At 55.1% G+C, this 24817-nt stretch overlaps 4 protein-coding genes and 1 long non-coding RNA gene across 8 annotated transcripts in view; 4 read left to right on the forward strand and 1 right to left on the reverse strand.

Moving 5' to 3' along the window:
* The window catches only part of NOTCH4 (notch receptor 4), a 24987-nt gene extending 13105 nt beyond the window's left edge, over window positions 1-11882 (forward strand). The window contains exons 18-30 of the mRNA XM_043450590.1: window positions 1513-1697; window positions 3909-4161; window positions 4408-4520; window positions 5660-6183; window positions 6760-7143; window positions 7255-7430; window positions 7967-8186; window positions 8367-8439; window positions 8543-8681; window positions 9182-9477; window positions 9701-9848; window positions 10360-10457; window positions 10605-11882. Of these exons, the coding sequence (XP_043306525.1) occupies window positions 1513-1697; window positions 3909-4161; window positions 4408-4520; window positions 5660-6183; window positions 6760-7143; window positions 7255-7430; window positions 7967-8186; window positions 8367-8439; window positions 8543-8681; window positions 9182-9477; window positions 9701-9848; window positions 10360-10457; window positions 10605-11294 (3299 nt within the window). The 3' untranslated portion in view covers window positions 11295-11882. The remainder of the gene's footprint in view (window positions 1-1512; window positions 1698-3908; window positions 4162-4407; window positions 4521-5659; window positions 6184-6759; window positions 7144-7254; window positions 7431-7966; window positions 8187-8366; window positions 8440-8542; window positions 8682-9181; window positions 9478-9700; window positions 9849-10359; window positions 10458-10604) is intronic.
* The window catches only part of LOC122429913, a 23700-nt gene extending 6591 nt beyond the window's left edge, over window positions 1-17109 (reverse strand). Inside the window, exon 1 of the long non-coding RNA XR_006266186.1 lies at window positions 17010-17109. This is a non-coding gene — a long non-coding RNA (uncharacterized LOC122429913). The remainder of the gene's footprint in view (window positions 1-17009) is intronic.
* GPSM3 (G protein signaling modulator 3) lies at window positions 12938-15092 on the forward strand. Of its 2 annotated transcripts, none has more exons than XM_043450607.1 (4): window positions 12938-13378; window positions 13589-13691; window positions 13900-14099; window positions 14340-15092. In XM_043450607.1, exons 1-4 carry the CDS (start codon window positions 13337-13339, stop codon window positions 14475-14477), a joined length of 483 nt encoding a protein of 160 aa, XP_043306542.1. In that variant the 5' UTR covers window positions 12938-13336; the 3' UTR covers window positions 14478-15092. The 2 variants fall into 2 exon arrangements, with proteins under 2 accessions (XP_043306542.1, XP_043306541.1); XM_043450606.1 differs by having other exon boundaries at window positions 12955-13378; window positions 13583-13691.
* On the forward strand, window positions 15624-21081 carry PBX2 (PBX homeobox 2). The gene is made up of 9 exons (XM_043450591.1): window positions 15624-16148; window positions 17092-17165; window positions 17406-17653; window positions 17754-17944; window positions 18133-18268; window positions 18378-18531; window positions 18927-19015; window positions 19133-19219; window positions 19357-21081. The coding sequence occupies exons 1-9, from the start codon at window positions 15928-15930 to the stop codon at window positions 19447-19449; spliced, it is 1293 nt and encodes a 430-aa protein (XP_043306526.1). The 5' UTR covers window positions 15624-15927; the 3' UTR covers window positions 19450-21081.
* Window positions 21081-24730, forward strand: AGER (advanced glycosylation end-product specific receptor). Of its 3 annotated transcripts, none has more exons than XM_043450592.1 (11): window positions 21081-21635; window positions 21810-21916; window positions 22049-22241; window positions 22421-22485; window positions 22811-22898; window positions 22994-23227; window positions 23319-23449; window positions 23665-23806; window positions 24057-24083; window positions 24206-24335; window positions 24458-24730. In XM_043450592.1, exons 1-11 carry the CDS (start codon window positions 21584-21586, stop codon window positions 24555-24557), a joined length of 1269 nt encoding a protein of 422 aa, XP_043306527.1. In that variant the 5' UTR covers window positions 21081-21583; the 3' UTR covers window positions 24558-24730. The 3 variants fall into 3 exon arrangements, with proteins under 3 accessions (XP_043306527.1, XP_043306529.1, XP_043306530.1); XM_043450594.1 differs by having other exon boundaries at window positions 22994-23209; XM_043450595.1 differs by having other exon boundaries at window positions 22994-23188.
* The last annotated feature ends 87 nt before the right edge of the window (window positions 24731-24817 follow it).

The following is a 24817-nucleotide window of genomic DNA, read 5'->3' on the forward strand; positions in this document are numbered from 1 at the left end:
TCCACTAAAAGCCAAGGCAACACACACCAACCAGTTATTGAAGCTGCAGCTCAACACCCAGGACAGCCTAACACAACTCAACTCCTAGAACCACATTCAACACAACTCAAGCAACACTACACAGCCCAGCCAATCAGACTCCAGTTTAACACAAGCACCAGGGACATAACCCAGTGATCCAGGGTGGAACAACTCAACACTGTCATTACCATCATAACTCAGAGTGAACCACACTTAACCGACCACACGCAACACACTTCACCATGACCCCCTCACTTGGATGTTATGCTAACTCCCTGGTAAAAGAATACCTTCCTTGCTCAAATAAGTTTTTTTTTTTAATTACTTATTTTATCTTTGGTTGAGCTGGGTCTTCGTTGCTGCTCACGAGCTTTCTCTAGTTGTAGAGAACAGGGACTACTCTCTAATTGTGTTGCATGGGGCTTCCCATTGCCGTGGCTTCTCTTGTTGTGAAGCACGGACTCCAGGTGCACGGGCCTTTGTAGTTGCCGTACGTGGGCTCAGTAGTTATGGCTCGAGGGCCTAGCTATTCCTAGGCGTGTGGGATCTTCCCAGACCAGGGATGGAACCTGTGTCCTCTGCATTGGCAGAAGGATTCTTATCCATTGTACCACCAGGGAAGTCCTCAAATAAGTTTGATATGAGAACTCAGGGGAGAGACCATTGTGGAGACGGTTGATGGGAATCACAGTGAGCGAACATTGGAGAATGGCAAAACCCAAGGGATGGAGTTAGACTGTTAAGCCAAGTGCCCCCACCTGAAGTTTCTCTTGAGTCCTTTCTTGCTTGAGACTTGTTTAAGGCCAAGAATACAGTTGCTTATAATGCTCTGATAAATCAAAGAGGAAGTATTTCTCTCCATTCTGACAAAATATGCAGGAGAAGGAACTTAATTTTTTTTTAATTTAGTTGATTTACAATGTTGTATTAGTTTCAGGTGTATAGCAAAGTGAATCTAAAAAAGAAAGAGTCTTTTTTTAGATTCTCTTCTCATATAGACCATTATGGAGTGCTGAGTAGAGTTCTCTGTGCTACACAGTAGGTCTTTATTAGTTTCTATTTTATATATAGAAGTGTATATATGTCAATCCCAATCTCCCAATTTATCCCTCTCCCCCTCCTTAACCCTGGTAATTATTTAGTTTATCTAGTAGTAATCTAGTAGTTATCTTCTGCATCTGTAAATCTATTTCTGTTTGGGAGATAAGTTCATTTGTATCATTTTTTTTTAAGATTTCACATATAGGCAACATCATATGGTATTCGTCTTTCTCTGTCTGATTTACTCTCTCAGTGTGACAATCTCTAGGCCCATCCACGTTGGGAACTTGTTTAATCTCTTCAGCTTCAGGAGCCTACTGATTCCTCAGGCTCCAGGTGGCCTCCCCCAACCCCAGAGGTGTTAGTGGCCCCTCCAGGGACCTCTCTGCTCAGTGTCTGGGACCCCTGCGCATCCTCCCAACCCACTTAGCTTTATTGTCTCTCTTCCAGGCACAGAAGTCTCTTCCCTGTGCCAGAACGGAGGCGTCTGCATTGACAGCGGCCCCTCCCATTTCTGCCACTGTCCCCCTGGATTCCAAGGCAGTACATGCCAGGACCAGGTGAACCCCTGTGAGTCCAGGCCCTGCCAGCATGGGGCCACCTGCGTGGCCCAACCCAGTGGTTATCTCTGCCAGGTGAGAAGGTCTAGAGGAGGCGGAGTGGGCGGGGGGGAGACAAAGTTGGGCTGGATATGGCAAACAGCAGTCACGGGGCAGAAAGGGCAGGGAGAAAGCATTTTCATTTACCCCATACGTCCAACCAACCACCAAGTCAAGCTGTTTTACCTCCTGAATATTTCTTAGCTCTGTCCTTGCCCCTTCACCCTCAACCTACTGCCTTAGTCCAGGCCTTTGTTGAATTCCACCTGAACACCTGCATCAGCCTCCTAACAATATCATCGCTGCCTCCACACTTGTTCTCCTTTAAAGGTTCACCCTCTATTCCACCACTAGGGTGCTCTGTTGGAAACATTAAGCTGGCCTGTCACTCTCCTACTTAAAACTTTTCAGTGGGGACTTTCCTCGAGGTGGCTCAGCCAATAAAGAATCTGCCTGCAGTGCAAGAGGTGAGGGTTTGATGCCCTGGTTGGGAAAATCCCCTGGAGATGGGAACGGCAACCCACTCCAGTATTCTTGCCTGGAGAATTCCATGGACAGAGGAGACTGGCAGGCTACAGTCCATTGGGTCACAAAGAGTCAGACACGACTGAGCAACTAACACGTTCACTTTCACTTTCACCAGTGGTTAAGACATGCTTCCAATGCAGGGAGCACGGGTTCGATCCCTGGTTGGGGAACAAAGATGCCACATGTCTTGCAGCATGGCCAAAAAACACAAAAAACCTTCAGTGACTGCCCACCTCTTTCACAATGACGTCCCAAGCTGGTGTGACCCAACCCTGCCTCCCTTTCAGGCCTCATCTCTCTTCACCCTCCCCCCTGCTCAACCCTGCTCCAGCAACACAGAACTGCAGCTGGCTTCTCCACCCAGACTGGCCACTGGACGGTGCCCAGGAGGCACCTGCCTCAGGGAAATGTCACTGACTTCTCTCCAGACTGGCTTAGGGCCTCTCCTTGGTGGTTCAGGTCACGAGCAGGACAGGAAGGCACAGTTGGGTTTCAATTCCCAGCAACCTGATCCGTGTACTCACACGGAATAGAAGGCACAATCCCATAACTACCCTCTTTCTTTAAATTTTCAATTTTTAAACTTTTTATTACAGGCATTTTCAAACATACACAAAAGCAGTGTACTGATGAGTAGTGAACCCCCTATTTACTCAGCTCTATTTCCTCTTTCATGAAACTCCTTCCTCCAGAAGTTTTCAAGTCTCCCACCTCCCTCGTCTGCTTTTTCCAACCCTCTGGCCATTCCTCAGATGCTCTCTGAATCACTTTTTCTCCATCTTTCTGAGACTTCCCGGCACTCCATTCTTGCATACTCTCCTTCCTCCTGCAAGAACTCAGCACGTGGTACAGACCTCACAATGACCCTTTTCTCACCAGCAGGATATGAAACAATCAGAAAATGGTTAAGGTCATGAGTTACTGAGTCATAGACTTGTGCTGAATCCCAGCTCTGCCACCTACCAGCTGTGTGGCTTGTGCAAGGCACTTATCTTTCAAGGAATCAGTTTCCTTTTCTGCGAAGTGAGAATCAAATGAGATGACCCATAGATAGGGTGGTCAGGAGAGTTCTAGAGGTTATGTGTATAAATCACACAATCAGTGCTAGCTGTCTCTTCTCTGGTTGACTGAGAATTTCACGGAAGCAGGGAAGCAGTTCTAATTTTCTTCGTATTCCTAGAGCCTGAAAAGATGCCTGGGCACAAAGTAGGCAATTCAACAAATGCTTGAAAGTGAAAGTGTTAGTCACTCGATTGTGTCTGACTCTGCAATCTCAAGGTCTGTCTATGGAATTCTCCAGGCCAGAATACAGGAGTGGGTTGTTCCCGACCCAGGGATTGAACTCCCGTCTCCTGCATTGCAGGCAAATTCTTTACCATCTGAGCTAATAAATGCTTATAAATTAATAAAGCATGAGAGAACCCAGTGGGTGTGTGGTTGGAAGAGGAAGGTTTTATCAAAAGTGGAATTCTATCTAGTGGTAATAAATTATAGAGATTGGGACTTGGAAGGGGACAAGGTCCATATTACTGAACAATAGTGTCCCATGTGGAGTTGAGGTGAAAGGGTTAGGCTACACGTGGCAGTGATGGAGGGTGAGCTGAGTGATGCCTTGAGTTGGAAGGTGGGGTGCTAGGCAGACTATCTTGTGCTGGGTCCCCTAGAGTGCCCGGAGGGGCTCCCTTGCTGGTTCCCTGTCTGACCTTCTTTACCTACCAGTGTGCACCCGGCTACAGTGGACAGAACTGCTCAAAGGAACTGGACGCGTGTCAATCCCAGCCCTGTCACAACCAGGGGACCTGCACCCCCAAACCCGGAGGCTTCCACTGTGCCTGCCCGCCGGGCTTTGTGGGGCTGCGCTGTGAGGGGGACGTGGATGAGTGTCTGGACCGGCCCTGTCACCCCACAGGCACTGCAGCCTGCCACTCTCTGGCCAATGCCTTCTACTGCCAGTGTCTGCCTGGACACACAGGTGAGGCCTGAGATAGGGGCGTGCGCATCTCTAGCCATACCTGAATTGACCATGGAAACCCAGACAAGCCCCACCCACGAGGCAGCCTAGTCATCTGGCCCATTCCCTTGCCTCTAGACCCCACCCTAGAGGACATGCACCACCATCCCTGTGCCTGTGCAGCCAGTGCTGGGCCGACTGCCCAGGAATGAGCTGGGAAGGAGGCAGCGACTGAAGTGGTCATGTTTAATCCCACCCCCACCGCAGGCCAGTGGTGTGAAGTGGAGCTAGACCCCTGCCAGAGCCAGCCCTGTGCCCACGGGGGGTCATGTGAGGCCACAGCGGGGCCACCCCCAGGATTCACCTGCCACTGCCCCCAGGTGAGTGACCACAGGCTGCTTCCTCTGTTGCCCCCAAAGCTAACACAAGAGAAACCCTGAGCCAGGAAACTGGGGGAGCACCCGAGAGGGAATTATCAGAAAAAGCCATCTCAGGTCCACAGGGGGACGTGGCCCTCAGAAGCAGTGGTGGGGAAAGGCAGAATCAGATGGAAGTTTCAATGGAACTTGCAGAAGTCACGGACATTGCCTGTGGGAAGGTCTGCAAGGCTGGCTGGGTGACTGTGAATAAGTTCTTTTAACTCAGTGTGTGTATTTGTTTAGAGACCTCAGATGCATGAAACTGGGTTCATCTTTTTTTATGTATATATTTATTTTTGGCTGCCCTGGGTCTTCATTGCTGTGCACGGGCTTTCCCTAGTTGCAGACAGCAGGGGCTTCTCAATGTGGTGGCTTCTAATGTTGCCGAGCACAGGCTCTAGGCGCATAGGCTTCAGTAGCTGCAGCTTACAGGCTTCAGGGAGCAGTCTTGGTAGTTGTGGCACACAGGCTTAGTTTCCCCCATGGCATGTGGGATCTCCCCAGACCAGGGATCGAACCTGTGTCCCCTGCATTGGCAGGAAGATTGTTAACCACTGGACCCCAGGGAAAATGAAAGTGAAAGTCACTGTCGTGTCCAACTCTTTGCAACCCCATAGACTATACATATACAGTCCATGGAATTCTCCAGGCCAGAATACTGGAGTGGGTAGCCTTTCCCTTTTCCAGGAAATCTTCCCAACCCAGGGATCAAATCCAGGTCTCCCGCATTGTGGGCAGATTCTTTACCAGCTGAGGCACAAGGGAAGCCCAAGAATACTGGAGTGGGTAGCCTAGCCCTTCTGCAGCGGATCTTCCCGACTCAGGAATCAAACCAGGGTCTGCAGCATTGCAGGCGGATTCTTTACCAACTGAGCTATGAGAGAAGCCCTAGGTTAATCTTAAACTCTGGTTCATGGTACAGTAAAAGACAAATTAACATTAGTTTATGCATAGCCTTCCTTTATTTTCTTTAAAACATAACACTGGTGAACTTAATCCAGAAATTACATTTTCCCCTTTACTAGTGTTACAAATTACACTTTTTTCCCTTTATAACTGTTTTCCCCTTTATTATTGTTACAAATTACATTTTTCCACAGGGTTTTGAAGGCCCCACCTGCAGCCACAGAGCCCCCTCCTGCGGTCTCCATCACTGCCACCATGGTGGCCTGTGTCTGCCCTCCCCCAAGCCTGGACTCCCACCCCGCTGTGCCTGCCTCAATGGTTATGGGGGTCCTGATTGTCTGACCCCACCAGCTCCTTCAGGCTGTGGCCCTCCTTCTCCATGCCTACACAATGGCAGCTGCTCAGAGACCCCCGGGCTGGGGGGCCCAGGCTTTCGCTGTTCCTGTCCTGCCAGCTCTCCAGGGCCCCGGTGTCAGAGGCCTGGAGTCAAGGGATGCGAGGGCAGAAGTGGAGATGGGGCCTGTGATGCTGGCTGCAGTGGCCCAGGAGGAAACTGGGATGGGGGGGACTGCTCCCTGGGGGTCCCAGACCCCTGGAAGGGCTGCCCCTCCCATTCCCGGTGCTGGCTTCTCTTCCGGGACGGGCAGTGCCACCCACAGTGTGACTCTGAAGAGTGTTTGTTTGATGGCTACGACTGTGAGACTCCTCCAGCCTGCACGTGAGCCTGAAACTGATCTGGGATGATGGGCAAGGGATGGGGGGGGAGGCAGGATGAAGGCAGAAGGAAGGACACAGAAGAGTCTGAGTTACAGTGTGACCACAGCCTCACGCTCCAGGGAGCTTACACTCTAATAACCATTGCTAAATAAGGATAGAAGACACTAGACTCCAACCCAAGGGAATGAGGCAGCATGAATATTTAACGTGGGGACCAAGAAAGAGGGCACTGCCTGTCTGGGCTACCCTGAGTGTCATGGGAACCCTGGCCTCAAGCCAGGCAACTCCTGTTGCCATGGAGTATCTCCCCTAGCAACCAGCATCCCTGAGGGAAAAGGGCTCCCTTTTAGGGAGCCAGGAGTTGGGGAGGGTAGAGACGGGGCAGTGTTAGGAAACAAAGGTCAATAGACATTAGGGTGTCTGGACTAGCTACAGCCCAGGGAGTAAACCCACTACTCCAGAACTGCCCCCACTAAGCAAACAGGGCCCTAGAGGCTGTAGAGTATCAGGAATCCTTTCTGGGACGAGGGAGTCAGGTTTCTTTAGGGTCCTGAGCCCCCATCTCCTCACCCCACAGTCCAGCCTATGACCAGTACTGCCGCGATCACTTCCACAATGGACACTGCGAGAAGGGCTGCAACACAGCAGAATGCGGCTGGGATGGGGGTGACTGCAGGCCGGAAGATGGGAATTCGGAGTGGGGGCCCTCCCTGGCCTTGTTGGTGGTGCTGAGCCCCTCAACCCTGGACCAGCAGCTGCTTGCCCTGGCGCGGGTGCTGTCCCTGACTCTGAGGGTAGGGCTTTGGGTGAGGAAGGACAGGGAAGGCAAGGACATGGTGTACCCCTATCCCGGAGCCCAAGCAGAAGAGGAGCTAGGAGGAACCCCAGACCCCTCTCAGCAGGAGAGAGCAGCCCCCCAAACACAGCCTACAGGCAAGGAGACAGACTCCCTGAGCACTGGGTAAGAACGCTGGGGGGGACGAAGCAGCGGAGGGGGGGGGGGAGGAAAGACCTTAGTTCTTTAACTGGCAGAGGGGAGCCAGGGACCAACCCAGGGGTCTCTTCCCCACAGGTTTGTGGTGGTGATGGGTGTGGACTTGTCCCGCTGTGGCCCCGAGCACCCTGCATCCCGCTGCCCCTGGGACCCTGGGCTCCTACTCCGCTTCCTTGCTGCGATGGCTGCAGTGGGGGCCCTGGAACCCCTACTGCCAGGACCCCTGCTGGCCGCCCACCCTCGTGCAGGCACTGGTAGGTGATCCCGTCATTTCCCCGATTTTGCTCCCAGGCCAGCTTCCATGCCAGCAACCAGCAATGAAGTCAAATGAAACAGAAGAACTGAGACCCCAGATGTTGTTTGTGGAGACTTACCCTTGTTAACCTTCTTCTCTAAGTAGATCTCCTCACAACCCATTTGCTCTGCAATCTCCATCTCCTTGAGTCTTGTATCCTAACCTCTATCACAGACCGCCCACAAACCTTGGGTTCTGGCCTATTCTCTCTAATAAGCCAAGAGTTATCCAATCATCTGCAAATCAAACAGTTCATAGCATTATGAAAGAATAACAACTCTTATATGCCACTTACTATGTGCCAGGCCTTGCTCTAAGCATTTTACAGTATTATTTAATCCTCCCAACAAACCCTACGAGGCAAGTACTATTATTATTCCTATTCTACAGTTGAGGAAACTGAGGCAAAAAGAGGCATCTGCACTTGCTCAAAGGTCTCACTAGAGTACCCAGCCTCACCAGGCATGGCCTTTTTTTCTGTGTCTCTTCCACCAGAGCCCTCCGCCAACCAGCTTCCCTGGCCTGTACTGTGCTCCCCAGTGGTCGGGGTCCTTCTCCTGGCCCTCGGGGCTCTTCTCGTCCTCCAGCTCATCCGTCGCAAGCGCCGAGAGCACGGGGCCCTCTGGCTGCCCCCTGGGTTCACTCGCAGGCCCCGGACTCAGCCAGTTTCCCGCCGACGTCGACCCCCCCTGGGCGAGGACAGCATCGGCCTCAAGTGAGAGTGAGAAATAACTGGGGCTCAGGGAGGGGACTCTTTTCCGTGGAGATACTGGTGATCAAAAGCAATAAGAGATGCTATTGCAGAAGCTGAAGACACAGGATGGGGAGAGAAGTGGGAAGGCTGCTGGAAATCTCAGGGGCCCTGAAGGTCCTCTCCCCACCCACCCCCTTCCAGGGCACTGAAAGCAGAGGCAGAAATGGATGAGGATGGTGTTGTGATGTGTTCAGTCCCCAAGGAAGGAGAGGAGGTAGGCCAGGTGAAAGCACTGGGGCAGGAATGGTCCTAAAGTGATGGAGTGGTTGAAGGGACAAGTCATCCTGCCTTCACTGACCCTTGTTCTGATCCCCAAGGCTGAAGAAATGGCCTCACCCCCCAAGTGCCAGCTCTGGTCTCTGAGCAGTGACTGCCAAGAGCTCCCCCAGGCAGCCATGCTGACTCCTCCCCAGGATTCTGAGATGGATGTCCCTGACGTGGACACCCAGGGACCTGGTACGTGAGTCAACCTAGACCAAGAAAATGAAAACTCCCTTGGACCCCTTTCAGAATCACAAAGTCCTTTGATATCTGAACTGGATTAACTAATACTAGAGTAAGTGCTTCAGAACAGTCCAAGTGTGGTCCCAGGACAGAAACAGCAGCATCACCAGGGAAATTGTTAGAAATATTAATTCTCAGGCTCCACTCCAGAACTTCTGACTCAAATTCAAAATACCAAGGAATCTGTGTTTTAACAAGCCCTGTAGGTGAGTCTGAACCAGGACTCAAGTTGGAGAATCACTGCTCTAAAATGTTAAAGTATTAAGGCCCGACACTTCCTTTTACAGAGTAGGAAACTGAAGCCCAGAGCAAAACAGAAAGTCACTGACACAAGCCACACAAAATCAAGACCCCAAGCTGGGCTTCTTGACACTTCAGGCTGTGATTCTCCCTGAGCCTCCATGTTCTCCCACTTCCCCAGTTGTCCCCCATTTCTCATGTCTCATCCACAGATGGGGTGACACCCCTGATGTCAGCAGTCTGCTGTGGGGGTGTGGAGTCCAGGACCTACCAGGAGACATGGCTGGGAAGTCCTGAGCCCTGGGAACCTCTGCTGGAGGGAGGAGCCTGTCCCCAGGTTCACACTGTGGGCACCGGGGAGACCCCCCTGCACCTGGCTGCTCGATTCTCCCGGCCAACCGCTGCCCGCCGCCTCCTCGAGGCTGGAGCCAACCCCAACCAGCCAGACCGAGCAGGGCGCACCCCGCTTCACACGGCTGTGGCTGCTGATGCTAGGGAGGTTTGCCAGGTCAGTGCACACTGGGGTTGCTTCAGAACTTGCAAACTTGCAAGTGAGCCTGGGCAAAAGCCTTCTCCAGGGTTTGGCAAAGAGGAAGGTGATGATTGGGGACTGATAAGAGAAACAAGAACAGAAGAGTGAATATGGATTGGGAGGTGGGTTAGCAGTGCAAGGGGCCTTAGCTAGCAGTCCAGATATACCAGCGGTCACTGGTCCTCTCTGTCCCCTCCAGCTCTTACTCCGCAGCAGACAGACTGCAGTGGATGCGCGGACAGAGGATGGAACCACAGCCCTGATGCTGGCCGCCAGGCTGGCTGTTGAAGACCTGGTTGAAGAACTGATTGCAGCCCAAGCAGATGTGGGGGCCAGAGACAAATGGGGTATGGATCTGGAGAAGCTGATGTTGTGCTATAGAGAAGCTGAGCAAATGGGGTATGAGGTAAGATCTAAAAAATACGGGGGAGAGCAGAGGAACCAACCGGAAGCTGGGGCATTCCCCCCCACCCTGCTGTCAAGGTGGTAAATCTGCAGGAGGCAGCACATGAGTCTGCCCTCAGCATCCTCAAACACACACACACACGCTGTCCTTGCCCACCGGGAACCAGGATGGAGGAAGAGTATCTGTGAAAACGGAGAGGGGTCTCGTGGGAGGGATGCGGTCTGCCGGTCCCATAGACCCCAGAACAATGCACCATTGTCCCTCCCGCGCGCCGGTGACGTCACCAGGGGCAACGCTTCCTGCAGGTCGACGGTCACCCGGGCAACGCTTCCGCCTCGGAGGGACCCGGCGGGCGGAACAGCCCTTCCCCCAAGACCAGAACCCGTGGGAAACAGGAACCCAGGCGTCTGGCCCCCAGCCTCGCGGTAACTACCTCTCACGTGCTCCCCTAGGAAAAACAGCGCTGCACTGGGCCGCCGCCGTGAACAACGCCCGGGCCGCCCGCTCCCTTCTCCAGGCCGGAGCCGATAAAGACGCACAGGATGGCAGGGTTAGATGGGGGCCCTAACAATAAACTGGGAGCGGGAGAGGTGAACAGCGAAAACCCTGAAGAGGCGGGGCAGCGGTCAAGTAGGAGAGCCAGTCCTACGGGCGTGGCCTTCCCTGACCTCGCCCTTGGCTGTTTCCTCCCGCGCAGGAGCAGACGCCGCTGTTCCTGGCGGCCCGAGAAGGGGCGATGGAGGTAGCTCAGCTGCTGCTGGGGCTGGGAGCCGCCCGAGGGCTACGGGACCAGGCCGGGCTAACACCCGGAGACGTCGCCCGCCAGCGCAACCACTGGGATCTGCTAACGCTGTTGGAAGGGGCAGGGCCATCGGAAGCGCGTCACAAACCCACGCCGGGCCGCGCGGCAGGCGCCTTCCCGCGAGCGAGGACCGCGTCCGGAAGCGTGCCGCCGCGTGGGGGCGGGGCTGCGCCGCGCTGCCGGACGCTGTCAGCGGGAGCCCGTCCGCAAGCCCGGACTTTGTCCGTAGACTTGGCCACGCACGGGGGCGGGGCCTACTCGCGCTGCCGAAGCCTATCGAAAGGAACAGGAGAAGGCCCGCCCCTCCGCGGCCGTAGGTTCTCGGCAGGCATGCGCGGGCCTCGGCCCAACCCTGCAATAGTGCGAGGAAGATCCGGGGTCACGGCCGGGAGCGGGGGCGTGGCCGCAGCTGTTGACTGGCCCTGCGATTGGGTGGCCCTAGGAGCCTGCGGCCCCGCCTCCAACACGCCAGTCCCGCCTCCTTGCCTAACACCGTCCCCTGAGCGGGGATCCCCTCAAGTTGCCTGGGGTCCCCCAGCCCACCAAGTAATACCCCTAAATGCAGGAGGCGAGGGTCAAAAATAAAAGGCCACATTTCAGGGAGGGATTCTAAAAGTGGGTACTCATTAAATGACAAGAAGTCTGGAAGGCCTCTAGATTTTAAGATCCTTGTGCTTTGAAAGTGAGAGATAAGAGTGTAGTGTCCCTCACAAAATGATGTACATCACATCGTCTTACACGTGGGGAAACTGCAGCCCCGGAAAGAGGGTTCAGGGTGCAGGGATGAAGCACCCTGATGAGATGGCCAGCCTCTCTCAGAAAAAAAGGATGAGGGGTTACAGGAAGTACCCTTGAACCAAGAACTGCAGACTGACAGAATGTGAGATGTTCTTTTCTGTATATTGTTCCCAAAGGGAGCCTCTATCGCCTGATATCCCCAATACCCGCAAACAGCTGACAGATATTTATTGAGTGCCTACGGTGTGCCAGGCACTGTGTAGGCGCTGAAGACAGGGACAAGGGTTAGTCCAACTGATGATTCCTTGCTTTCTTCCCCACCACACCATGCCCCCAAACAAACTACTGCAGGGATGAAGTGCCACCCTTCTAGCCACCACTATCTCTAAGAACCCCAAATCTGTCACCCCATAATAAAAATGATTTGAAGTGTTACAGTCTTTTGGAAGGGTTGGGGAACGGAAAAAATATGAAATTGACTGCATCATGTTTTCAGAATTTTGTGCCCTAGGTTCAACAAGTGGATGGAAGCTTTGAGTATAGTTTTAAGAGCAAAAATAAGACAGGGTCCTATGTTAGTTTAAGGAATCATCTAAAGTCTCTAGTAATCCAGTAAGAAACCACACACACTAAAGCATGCATACCCTTCATCCCTCTTTGAAGGGCATTTTGTTATAGCCATTTAGATATGATTCCTGAGGCCTCAAGTAGAGGGAGATGGAGAGAGCATCAAACTTTAACTACCATTCAGCAATATGGTTATGCCTCTTTCATGGTGATGGACCTGAAACATGCAGGCATGAAGCATTTGAAAACTAATAATAACTACCATTTATTGAGCATTCACTACAGGACAAATGCTTTATCACATTTGACCCTCATATCAACGATATAAATGGTAAAAAAAAAAAACAAAAACACAAAACTCCTTTTTACTCTTTGAGAATCTGAGGCAGAGAGATTGTATTTGCCCAAGATTGCAAGGCATTAAGCGGCAGAACCTGATCTCATCATTGTATTTCATGCTCTAAGTCACTCAGCTAACGTGACACGTTGCCATTAAGAGGTCCCAAATGTCTCTGTCTGTCCTGTTTCCCACTTTGGTGCCAGCCAGTCTGAGCAGCATTGATCAAAGCTCAAGTCAGGTTGCGGTCCTCTCCCTTTTCCGTTTCATGATGAGAGGAAAGCTTTCCCTTTGTGTCTTACATTTCGTGCATATTTTGTGCCCTGAATAGACTGTAAGCACCTATGGGGCAATGGTAACTACTCAACCCATATTTGTTAAACACAGTGCTCGGGATATATGTATGTTTGAGGGCCTGACATCCTTGAATCTGTCTTCCTACTGGAAACATGCCCCTCCCCATCCCAGTAAGTCACGGAAGCTGGGAAGCAGGTGGTGGGTCCTTCTTAGAGAAGGCACCTGGGGCTGGGGGGGGGGGGGGATTCTGAAGAGTGAAACCACTTCCTTTGTAGCTAGTTCCTGTGTTGACAGAACTGAAGGGGAGGAGGGGGGTGGAGGGAACACAGCTGGGGTTTAGGGGGCTACTGAGGCTCTGGAGATGAAAAAGCCAAAAATCCTTTCCCATTCTGAACCCCCACCACTACTGCAGCTGGAGGAGCTTTTCCCAGTCTCTCTGCTCCCCTGGGGCGAGAGAGGTCAAGCCAGCAGTTTGGGTGGGAAAAGAGAACTGGAGGAAGTTGACAGGGATGGGCGGGGCCCGTGGGGGGGCTGACCAGGAACCCAGCTTCCTGCTCAGTACCCAGGCATCCAGCCCCCGGCTCGCCCCCACCCCTTTCCGCCCCTACTCCCCTCAGGAACTCAGGGTTCCGGCCCTCCTCCCAAATCCCAGCTACCCCCTCCCCCATTGGTTTCTCCCCTCCAGGGTATGGAGGCTGAGAGACCCCAGGAAGAAGAGGATGGTGAGCAGGTGAGCTCGGCACCGGGTTGGGGAGGCTGACACTGGGAGAGAGAGAGGTGAGAGGACCTGGGGCAGAGACTGAGTAACGGACTCAGGGGACTTGGACGGGTTTGGGCACACTGAGGCAGGAACAGAGACACAGAGAGGAAATGGGCTGCTGGCCTAGCCCTCTGCCCACCCCACCCCCACTTGACTGGAACGGATGTCTCTCAGCATCAGGGCCCCCATCAGGATGAGCATGGCTGGCCCCCCGCGAGCTCCAGCATTCGACCTTGGAGGTCTGCCCCTCCGTCCCCTCCTCCTCCAGGGACTCGCCATACAGGTACCCCCAACCCCTCTCTGGGGAGCTCCCTGACCTGGTACCCACTTCTTTCCTAATCCTATTACCAAGGCCCATTCCATCAGGGGCTCTCTCCCCACCTCCAACTCCCCATCACACCCTGGTAGCCCTGACACCCCCAACACACACACACACCCACCACTCCTTCTGCCAACCTTTCTGGGTCTGAGCCCTCGCCTCCTCTCCCCAGCCCTGGGGCCCCGCTCGGCCTCCCTGCTCTCCCTGCAGACCGAGCTCCTTCTGGACCTGGTGGCGGAGGCCCAGTCCCGCCGCCTAGAGGAGCAGAGAGCCACCTTCCATCCTCCCAAGAACCCCCCAAGCCTAGGTCGAGCCCTCCCCCGGCCTCTTGAGGACAGAGAACAGCTCTACAGCACTATCCTCAGTCACCAGGTGAGACAACCCGCCCCCCTCCCCCCAGAAGGCAAGACCCAGGCTTCTTGGTTCTGGCCCCTTTTCTCTCTTGGGTCCTACCCCTCCTTCTCCCCAGGCATCTGCCCCCTCACCAGGTCCTACTCTCCCTATCCCCACATCACTGGTGTCCTCTATGCCCCTCACACCAGCCCTGGCTCCTTTCAAGGCCTGCTCCTTTTAAAACCTCACCATCAACTTCCTCTTACTCCACTCCTCCAGTGCCAGCGGATGGAAGCCCAGCGGTCAGAGCCTCCCCTACCCCCAGGGGGGCAGGAGCTCCTGGAGTTGCTGCTGAGAGTTCAGGGTGGGGGTCGAATGGAGGAGCAAAGGTCCCGGCCCCCCGCACACACCTGCTGAGACTTGAGCCCCCACCAGCCCCTCTGCATTCCTGGGGCTCAAAAGCTGGGCAGCTCCACTGCATGCCCTCACCCCTGCCAGGGAGGGGCACCAGAGACTGGAAGACCCAGCAGAAATCTCAATATTCATCACCCTCATCCACCTTTCCTGGGAAGTGGAGCGGGTGAAAGTCTGAAAGCCTGGGAATAGCCAAGGTAGGATGGATAATAACTCCCTCCATAACCAAGTGTGTTATGAGGCTATGAGAGGATCCCAGCCTCAGTGGGACACCTCACCCTCTCTTCTGATCTCAGGGAGTGCCTGAGTCTCCATCCTGAGCTGTGGGGACACCCCCAGTAGTCAAGCTACCAGGTGGGATCTCCCCAAAGAACAGCAAATCTCCCAAGGTTTTGACCTGAGAATTCCACCCTCCTTCCCAATAAGGAGAAAGGAAGAGAGGGCACAGCAAAGACATAAAGACCATTCTCGCATCTCCATCACCGGCACCCCCTAGCCCCAGGACTGAGGGGCCTACAGGCTGTGAAAGGACATTTAGCCCTGCCCACCCTCCCTCCCCGCTGCTGTTCTGAACTGTCTGATGTTTGGTTATATGAATAAATGTGATTCCCCTCTGGACTGAAGACTGGTGTCTGCGGTGGCCGGGTGGAGGGTAGGAAGGTGAGGCCGGAGGCTGCCCGCTCTCCCCAGTCTGGCCAGAGGCCAGCTCCCCTCCCTGGCTGGTTAATTACTGGCTCATTAAGCAGCGGCTGGAGACCTCCCTAATTATCCCCCCCAGCCCCCCTCTCCTGGTTTTAATTAAGTAGAACAGGGAGGGGAGTCATTAGTATAAGAAATATGAACTAAGCTGTCGGTGAACCCAGGCATTCCAGCGGCCAGGGTCCTCATCAGCTTGATCCCGGATTCAGAACCCGGGTGGAAGGACCCCCCAGCCTCCAACACGCCCCCGCTTCAAGGCCACAGAAGTCCAGCCCCTGGGCCCTTCCCTCATTTTCCCCACGGGCTAGTCTCCTCCCTCGTCCCCTCCTCCACTCGGTCTCAGTTCCTCTGTTTCTGTGCGTCTCTCTCCGCCCCCAGCTCCTCCCTGTTCCTCCTCCCTTCTCCCCTCCTCTTCCTCCCCGGCTCCCCTCCCCCAGCCTCCCTCCCTCGCTCCCCCACTCCTCCCTCCTCCCTCCTCCCTCTCTCTCTCTCACACACACCCCCGCTTGGGCCTCCTCTCTCTCTCCGGCTCCATTTTCTCCGCCGCCGGGGGCCGGGGTCTCCTGTGGGGGGCCCAGACGGTACCCCAGGTCTCCCTTCAGGGCCGGGGTGAACCCCCGGGAGAGCCGGGAGCCGGGGAGACGGGCGGGGGTTGGGGCGGAGGGAGCAGCGGCCCCAGCGAGTTTGGGGGGGAAGTAACCAGGCGGGGGGGAGGGGCGGAGCAGGGAGGGGGCCTCAGGGCCCCCCCCCAACTATGGACGAGCGGCTGCTGGGGCCGCCCCCTCCAGGCGGGGGCCGAGGGGGCCTTGGATTGGTGGGTGGGGAACCTGGGGGCCCTGGCGAACCTCCCGGTGGCGGAGACCCCGGTGGGGGTAGCGGGGGGGTCCCGGGAGGCCGAGGGAAGCAAGACATCGGGGACATTCTGCAGCAGATAATGACCATCACCGACCAGAGCCTGGACGAGGCCCAGGCCAAGTGAGTGCCCCCAACCCGGGACCCCACACAGACCCAGCAGAAGCCCCGTTCACAAGCTCTGAACCTTCTGGGAGCCCCCAACTCAGGACCCTCCCCAGGATACTAAAGCTTTCTTCTCCTTACTCCTGGGAGCCCCAAGATAAGTGATCCCTCTCAAACCTCCCTTCACCCCCAGTCCCTGAAACCTTCGAAAAGGGGAACCCTAAGTGGTCTCACCCCCCCCCCACCTCTCCCTAACCACCCCACACTCCCCTGGAACATCCTTCCATCTCCAGAGACCCCTTCTGACTCCCAGACTAAAAACCTGCTGTGCTGTCTGCTCCCCTAACTCTCCAGCCCACCCTCTTCCTAGGGCTCTCCAGACCCCTCCCCAGGGCTCCGACCATTTCTCTCCACCCAGGGCCCAGCCTCCCAGGTCCTCAGGCACCCTTTGCCCCTGCTCAGTTGACACTATGAGCCCTGCTTAGTCCCAGGACCCTTCACACATCTCTATACTGAACTCCCCACTTCAGCTCAGCACCCCTCACCCCCTCGGGCACCTGAAGCTCTGATCTCCTCCTTCTCCTCGGCCTCCGCCTGTCTTCCTCTGAAATCTACCTAGTCACTCTTATTTCTGCAGTCATTCCCACATCCTCTTCTGTACCTTTCTAGACCGTCTCCCACAGTCCCCACCTGGCCATGGTGCCTTCAGCTCGCGGCACCTTCCCTCCTTCCAGCCAAAGCCAGGTAGCTTCCCCTTATCTCCACGTGGAAGCTGAACTCTTCCTAAGAACCCCCCAGACTTCATTCGGGCCCCAGCCTTGCTTTTTCTTGCCACAGATTTACCCACCACCTCCCCATTCCCACGCTCCCCTCTCTTACCCTCCTGGGTGTGTCGTCCTGTGGTTGTTTTTCCCCCTTGGCAATTCCATAGCCTCTCAACTTTTCTCTCCCGTTCCCCAAGGAAACACGCCCTAAACTGCCACCGCATGAAGCCTGCTCTCTTTAGCGTCCTGTGTGAAATCAAGGAGAAAACTGGTATGTGAGTTCCCTCCTCCAATTCCTCAACTCTGGGGACAGAACCCTGTTCCCTGGAGAGCTTAGACTAAGAGTTTTGACAGCTTGGGCCCCTGAGGAAAGTGTGGGTTAGGAAGATTGCTAAGGGGGGCTTGGGAGGGAACCCACGCCTGGAGACTTGAGTCTCCAGGTGGCCCCAGGAGGGCTGAGAGCTGGGGTGTGGGGTCCCTGGGTCCCTAAGTCCGCTCGCCTGCATGCTAGGCCTCAGCATTCGAAGCTCCCAAGAGGAGGAGCCTGTGGATCCACAGCTGATGCGCTTGGACAACATGCTTCTGGCAGAGGGTGTGGCTGGGCCTGAGAAAGGGGGTGGCTCAGCGGCTGCAGCTGCCGCCGCTGCAGCCTCCGGGGGTGGAGTGTCCCCTGACAACTCCATCGAACACTCGGACTATCGCAGCAAACTTGCCCAGATCCGCCACATTTACCACTCGGAGCTGGAGAAATATGAGCAGGTGAGGAGAAGAAGCTGGAGTGGGTGGAGGGAGAGGCTCTTAAGGGGGATGCCCAGGGCCAAAGGGCTCCTGCTCACCAAGCCTCGGGCCCCTGCTGCAGGCGTGTAACGAGTTCACAACCCACGTCATGAACCTGCTGAGGGAGCAGAGCCGCACGCGGCCTGTGGCACCCAAGGAGATGGAGCGCATGGTGAGCATCATCCACCGGAAGTTCAGCGCCATCCAGATGCAACTCAAGCAGAGCACCTGCGAGGCCGTCATGATCCTACGTTCCCGCTTCCTGGACGCCAGGTGGGGCCCAGGGCCCCCAACCGGCCCCCAGCACCCAGCTCCTTCCCATTCTTCTCCGAGCCTCGGGGCCACCGTGTTGCATAGCACAACACTCTGCTCCGTGACACTGGTACCCTCTGAAGTGAATCAACAGGATTGCCCGGCCAGGACACCAACACCCTCCTCACCACCCCCTCTCTCCTCTATAGACGGAAACGCCGTAACTTCAGCAAACAGGCCACAGAGGTTCTGAATGAGTATTTCTACTCCCACCTGAGTAACCCATACCCTAGTGAGGAGGCTAAGGAGGAGCTCGCCAAGAAGTGCGGAATCACTGTCTCTCAGGTACCGGGGAGGCTTGGGGAGGCGTTTGGAGGGCACAAAGCTCTAACTAAGGTGTTCACAGAGGGACGGGTTTCCCACCTGACCCTGCTTTTTGCCCACCACCCCGCAGGTCTCTAACTGGTTTGGCAACAAGCGGATTCGCTATAAGAAAAACATTGGAAAGTTCCAAGAGGAGGCAAACATCTATGCCGTCAAGACCGCCGTGTCGGTCACCCAGGGAGGCCACAGCCGCACCAGCTCCCCGACACCCCCTTCCTCCGCAGGTGGATCCCGCTGCCACCCTGGCTGGCTCTTCTGCATGCTCCCTGCTTTTGTTCCCACTTCTTGTTTAGGCAGGATCAGAGCAGAAAGAGGGGGCCTTCTGGGGTGAGAGAGACCAAGCTTGTCAGATGGGTGGGGATGTGTGGGGGTGGGGGGCGAGGCCACTCCAGTGAAGTTACTTCTGCCTTTCTTCCAGCAAATGGCCAGGGGAGGCTCAGAAACAGCCTGCTCCTTCTGAGTGTTGCCATATTGTTTTGTGGATAATTTGGGTATGGTGGCACACCTCCACCAAGCTAGTCCAGGGCACTCTTTGAAAACTGAGAGCTGCGGGGAGTCTCCCATCTGCCATCACAGGCTCTGCTACACTCTTCCCTACTTCCCCCTCTGCTCCCCCAAGGCTCTGGCGGCTCTTTCAATCTCTCAGGATCCGGTGACATGTTTCTGGGGATGCCCGGGCTCAACGGAGATTCCTACTCTGCCTCCCAGGTCAGGTGGTCCATCGCGCCTTGAGTAGGGCTTTTTCAAACTCAGTTTCCCTACTTTTGGATCTGAAAGTCTTTTCTTCCAACTTTCTCACTGTGTCCTATCCTCTGTTGCCTGCAGGTGGAATCACTCCGACACTCAATGGGGCCAGGGGGCTACGGGGATAACCTCGGGGGAGGCCAGATGTACAGCCCTCGGGAAATGAGGGTGAGTAAGCACCTGAAGCCCCTCTCCTCACCTCTCACTGGGGTGGGGGTGAGGGGGGCGTTTTCCCCGGCAGCGCTGGCCCCTGTGCTGGGTTTCTCAAAGCCCTACCCCAGCTGTCTGTCTCTTTTTTTCCCCAGGCAAATGGCGGCTGGCAGGAGGCTGTCACCCCGTCCTCAGTGACATCCCCGACAGAGGGACCAGGGAGCGTTCATTCGGACACTTCCAACTGATCTTGCCCCTCAGGGCCAACGGGTGGGGGCTCACAAGGCAACTTTTGAAGAGGATACAGGCATCCGGAGGACAAAACCCAGACACGGGAGAAGCACAAGACAAGAGAAGGGCAGATGGGGCCGTCCCCTCCCCGGCCAGATTCTGTCAGTGCTGGGGGTGCCGACGACATGGCAGGGAAGATGGGGGTCCCCTCAGGGGAGAGTGGGGTCTGTCTACCCCTTTTTTCTTTCTTTTATTTTTCCTCCCCTTTTCTCTCTCACAGAAACACACACACCCTGTTTTTCAGATCTTTCCTCTTCTTTCTCTCTCATAAACACACCGACAACTATTCTGTTTCTCTCTCTCTGTCTGTCTGTGGGCTCCCCCACTCTCCCTCCCCCACCCCACTTATCTGCTCTGGGATCTGTGGAGACGCCAGCCCTGCCCAACCAGAGATGCCAAAAATGGGGACATGACTTCTGGACAGAGGACATGGGCCACGCCCCCTGTGCCCCCCCACCTCCTGCCCCTCCAGACGGCTTTTATTACCTCATACGCAGCTCATCTTAAACCAATAGAATCGCTCGGTGGACGAGAGTGTCTGACTCAGATATCTACCTCGGAGGGAGTTTCTGCTACTTTAGGGAATTGTTGACTGGGCTTTGGGGTTGAATTTTTTTTTTTTTTTTTTTAAGGAAAGAAAAAATTAACCCTGGGTTCCATCTGTAGTTTTTTTAATTCTTATTTTGGGGGATTTTGGTGGTGGTGGTGGTTCTTAATTTTTAATTTAGTTTGGGGAAGTAGATGTTTTTATAAATAATGTTGATTTTTTTTTTTTTTTTTAAGTTTCTTCCTTTCCCATATTAGGGGTAATAGCCAAAGGGGTCATGATAAGAGAAAGGGGAACAAATAGGCCTGCCTGGCTCCAGTCCTGTCCATCAGGAAGTAACATTTAGCAGAGCATCAAGCCTGCTCCCCGCCCCGCCACACACACACAATCACTTAGGTGTTCTCCTTTGCTTATAAAGTCACTTAGGTGTCCTTTGCTCATGTGGGCAGCTTTCTGCTGCATTTAGCATGGAGGTAGTCGGGCTTGCTCTGTTGGCCTATCCCCCCTCTTCCTACATCCCTTGGGCAGGGCTGGACTCAGTAATTTTGAGCAAATGACACATCTAAAATCCTTTTTTTATTAAACTACTATTTACAGATTGGAGGAGGAAGAATGGGGAGGGGGTTATTGCCAAATATGTTAAATATGGGTTGGGGTGTTTGTGTGTGTATTGCCCTCAGTTTCCCCAGATATGAGGTATCTTTTTTTCTCAGTCCAAAATCAAGAGGGTGGGGGGAGAGAGGAAGGAGGCTGCAAACAGCCAGGTATGAGGGAAGGTAAAATCATCATCCCGAACCCTCGGCCCTGAACCCTACCATCTGAACCCCTCAAACATCCTCAGGCGTTTATAAGACTGTCACAGTGGGGAACCCCTCCCCTCAAAAGATCCAGGCAGGATTCCGGGGGGTAGGTTGGGAGTGTGGTGGGTGGGGGTGGGAGGCATGGGCTGGGGGCAGTTCTCTCCTCACTTGTAAACTTGTAGTTTCACAGAAAAAAAAAAACAACCACAGTTTTAAATAAAGAAATTTCTTTTTTTCCTGGGTTTAGTTGAGAATTCTTTTCAAAAACATGAGAAACCCCAGAAAAAAATTTTTTTTCTTTCTCAGAAAACCCTAAATAGGTGCTCCCTGCTCCCCACCCCACCCAGGTCTTCCAGTTTTTCCCTCACCACCCAGGCCCCAGGTTTCACCCCTGCCTCCTGGGAAACAGCCAGGCCTGAACCCTGTTGCCTCGCAACCTTGCTTAGTCATCCAATAGCCTTCAGTGGACTGGTGGAATAGGTTTGGGGTCCTGAGGGGTGAGAGACCCTAGGAGATGCACTCCCCACCCCCATGGATGTGGCTGTGCCCAGAGGCTGGCAGTGCCCTGGGGTGGGGTGACAATTGTTTCTCCTAGTACCTGAAGGACTCTTGAATTTGAATTCCTAGCATTCCCTGTGACGGGACGGGGGAGATGGGGGCAGGGGAGAGGGTACAAGCCCCACCTAGGGTGGTGTCCCCAGCAGCAAGGGGCAGACAGAGCCAGGAGCCTGGGAAGGAAGCAGGATGGCAGCAGGGGCAGCGGTCAGAGCCTGGATGCTAGTCCTCAGCCTGTGGGGTGAGCCACTCCCCCACCACCAACCCTCCCCGCAGAAGGCACCCCGCCCCGTCCCCAAATCTCCCCCCCAGCTTTCCAGGAACCTGGTTACCGCTTTCCAGTCTCCCTCATCCTCCCTGTTCTAGTCTTACCAGCTCCCATCTCCCTGCCCTCCATCGTGGTGCTGTCTCCCAGGGGCAGTCACAGGGGACCAAAACATCACAGCCCGGATCGGGAAGCCACTGGTGCTGAACTGCAAGGGAGCCCCCAAGAAACCACCCCAGCAGCTGGAATGGAAACTGGTAAGTGGGGCTCCTGTGTCTCCACTTCTGGGTACACTAGTGAGATTCGTGTCCCCTCCCGCCCACCTCCCTTTTTCATCAGTCCTTTCCCAAAGGGCCTGCACTGTTGAGGCCCCTCTCCTCTGCCCCCAGAACACAGGCCGGACAGAAGCTTGGAAGGTCCTGTCTCCCCAGGGAGACCCCTGGGATAGCGTGGCTCGGGTCCTCCCCAACGGCTCCCTCCTCCTGCCGGCTGTTGGGATCCAGGATGAGGGGACTTTCCGGTGCCGGGCAACGAGCCGGAGCGGAAAGGAGACCAAGTCTAACTACCGAGTCCGAGTCTATCGTAAGGGTTCCCAGGACCTCTTCACCACCCACCTCTCATCTAAGGAAAAGCCTTCGACCCCAGCCCTGACTCCTTGGCCCTGGCCTGGGAGAACTTGACTTCAGCTGCCCCCATTCCCACACCCAGGGTGTGAGAATCTTCAAAGCTGTGGCCTCTGATAGGAATTTTCCCTCCTTCAGAGATTCCTGGGAAGCCAGAAATTGTTGATCCTGCCTCTGAACTCATGGCTGGTGTCCCCAGTAAGGTAGAGGATGAAAAGGGGAGATATGGAAAGGGGTCCTGAGGATGGGAGGGGAGTGTAGCTGTGTGTGTGTGTGTGTGTGTGTGTGTGTGTGTGTGACTCAGTTGTGTCTGACTCTTTGCAACCCCATGGACTGTAGCCCGCCAGGCTCCTCTATCCATGGGATACTCTGGGCAAGAATACTGGAGTGGCTTGCCAGTTCCTTTTCCAGGGGATCTTCCTGACCTAGGAATCGAACCTGGGTCTCCCACATTGCAGGCAGATTCTTTACCCTCTGAGCCACTGGATTCTCTTATTTCCAGAGATGATGAAGTTGATTTTTCCCCAGGTGGGGACATGTGTGTCCGAGGGGGGCTACCCTGCAGGGACTCTTAGCTGGCACTTGGATGGGAAAACTCTGATTCCTGATGGCAAAGGTGAGTCCCAGAGTCTCCCCTCCCAGCTGCCTTCTTTGTGAGCCCTCTCCCACACCCACCCTGGAATGTCTCAACTTGTCTTCCCCCAACCACAGGAGTGTCCGTGAAGGAAGAGACCAAGAGACACCCGGAGACAGGGCTTTTCACACTCCATTCGGAGCTGATGGTGACCCCAGCTCGGGGAGGAGCTCTCCACTCCACCTTCTCCTGTAGCTTCACCCCTGGCCTTCCCCGGCGCCGAGCCCTGCACACGGCCCCCATCCAGCTCAGGGTCTGGAGTGAGCGCCAAGGTGGGGAGGGCCCCAGCGTGGGTGAGCACATGTCGGAATGTATGACCCTGAGGAAGGGGAGGGTTCAGCCCGTGGCCACTGGGACCACACACAGGTAAGACTCTCAGCCCCGTCACCTTCCCACCCCCAGACACTGTGCCACTGGAGGAAGTCCAGTTGGTGGTAGAGCCAGAAGGGGGAGCAGTAGCTCTTGGTGGGACCGTGACCTTGACCTGTGAAGCCCCTGCCCAGCCCCCACCTCAAATCCACTGGATCAAGGATGTGAGTGACCCGAGAGGGGGCTGGCAGGTAGCAAGATACATAATTGTCAATTCGGAAGGCAGGGTGGGAGCCTGGAGCTCTTTCTCTTCCACAATCATGGAGAGAGAGGCAGGCCAGGAGGTACAAGGGTATCTGAGCCTGTGGAGGTGAGGACAGAAGTATGGGATGTGTGGACAGGGGGTTTAATAGTCTCCTGTCCCTCCTTCCCCCACCAGGGAAGGCCCCTGCCCCTTCCCCCTGGCCCCGTGCTGCTCCTCCCAGAGGTAGGGCCGGAGGACCAGGGAACCTACAGTTGTGTGGCCACCCATCCCAGCCATGGGCCCCAGGAGAGCAGTGCAGTCAGCATCAGCATTATCGGTGAGACCTCCCTCTGAGTCCCAGGCCAACCCTGAGGCTGGCTGAGGGACAGTGCAGGCCCCAGTTCCCCACCCTACACTAGCAGTGTCCCCAAGAGCCACCCCACCCCACCCTCAATGCAGCCACACCCAGGCCTCCTCTGCCCGACACAACCCAAGAGAACAGCCTGGTCCTTTAAGGGACGCACTGGGGTTCCCACAAAATAACAGTCTTCCAAACTGAAGCCTTCCCTTCTGACCTTGTTTTCCAGAAACAGGCGAGGAGGGGACGACTGCAGGTGAGGGGATTGGATAAAGGCAAAGAGAAGCAGATGGGCCTCACAGGACTGAGGGGCTGGTCAACCAGAAAGGAACTGTGAGTGGTGGGGCCGTGCCCTCAGTTGTCCCCATCTCCATACAGGCTCTGTGGAAGGGCCGGGGCTGGAAACCCTAGCCCTGACCCTGGGGATCCTGGGAGGCCTGGGGACAGTTGCCCTGCTCATCGGGGTCATCATGTGGCATCGAAGGCGGCAACGAAGAGGACAGGAGAGGTGAGTGGAGGAAACCAGACACCTCAGACTGAGAACTGCCAGGCAGGAAGCAGGGGTGTGGGGATAAGAAATGATGGCGTGCTGGAAACCGTGTGCAGATTCTCCCCAATCCTCCTCCCCAGGAAGGTCCCGGAAAACCAGGAGGAGGAAGAGGAGGAGCGAGCGGAACTGAACCAGCCAGAGGAGCCTGAGGCAGCAGAGAGCAGCACAGGAGGGCCTTGAGGAGCCCACGACCACACCCCATCCATCAGCCCCCTTTTCTTTTCCCACACTGTTCCAACTGTTCTGGCCCCAGACCAGTTCTCCCCTGTATAATCTTTAGCCCACCTCCCCCAAACTTTCTTCCACAACCAGAGCCTCCCACAAAAAGTGATGAGTAAACACCTGCCACATTTGCTGTTGTGTGCTGTGTGATGCCCTCTCCCCCATGCTTCCCCGCACCACACCAACATCTGCTCAAGTTGGGGAGAAGATGCTCCTGT

Source organism: Cervus canadensis, chromosome 28 (assembly GCF_019320065.1).
Source record: "Cervus canadensis isolate Bull #8, Minnesota chromosome 28, ASM1932006v1, whole genome shotgun sequence".
NCBI lineage: Eukaryota > Metazoa > Chordata > Mammalia > Artiodactyla > Cervidae > Cervus > Cervus canadensis.

What these genes read in the sequence shown, in the direction of transcription:
- GPSM3 (XM_043450606.1), top strand. Translation starts at nt 13,337, where the DNA reads ATGGAGGCTGAGAGACCCCAGGAAGAAGAGGATGGTGAGCAG. An exon ending in TCCAGGGACTCGCCATACAG is followed by an intron (nt 13,692 to 13,899) that starts GTACCCCCAACC and finishes TCCTCTCCCCAG; the next exon opens with CCCTGGGGCCCCGCTCGGCC. An exon ending in GCACTATCCTCAGTCACCAG is followed by an intron (nt 14,100 to 14,339) that starts GTGAGACAACCC and finishes CCACTCCTCCAG; the next exon opens with TGCCAGCGGATGGAAGCCCA.
- PBX2 (XM_043450591.1), top strand. Translation starts at nt 15,928, where the DNA reads ATGGACGAGCGGCTGCTGGGGCCGCCCCCTCCAGGCGGGGGCCGAGGG. An exon ending in TGAAATCAAGGAGAAAACTG is followed by an intron (nt 17,166 to 17,405) that starts GTATGTGAGTTC and finishes CCTGCATGCTAG; the next exon opens with GCCTCAGCATTCGAAGCTCC. An exon ending in GACACCCCCTTCCTCCGCAG is followed by an intron (nt 18,532 to 18,926) that starts GTGGATCCCGCT and finishes TGCTCCCCCAAG; the next exon opens with GCTCTGGCGGCTCTTTCAAT.
- AGER (XM_043450592.1), top strand. Translation starts at nt 21,584, where the DNA reads ATGGCAGCAGGGGCAGCGGTCAGAGCCTGGATGCTAGTCCTCAGCCTG. An exon ending in TCTGATTCCTGATGGCAAAG is followed by an intron (nt 22,899 to 22,993) that starts GTGAGTCCCAGA and finishes CCCCAACCACAG; the next exon opens with GAGTGTCCGTGAAGGAAGAG. An exon ending in CGAGGAGGGGACGACTGCAG is followed by an intron (nt 24,084 to 24,205) that starts GTGAGGGGATTG and finishes ATCTCCATACAG; the next exon opens with GCTCTGTGGAAGGGCCGGGG.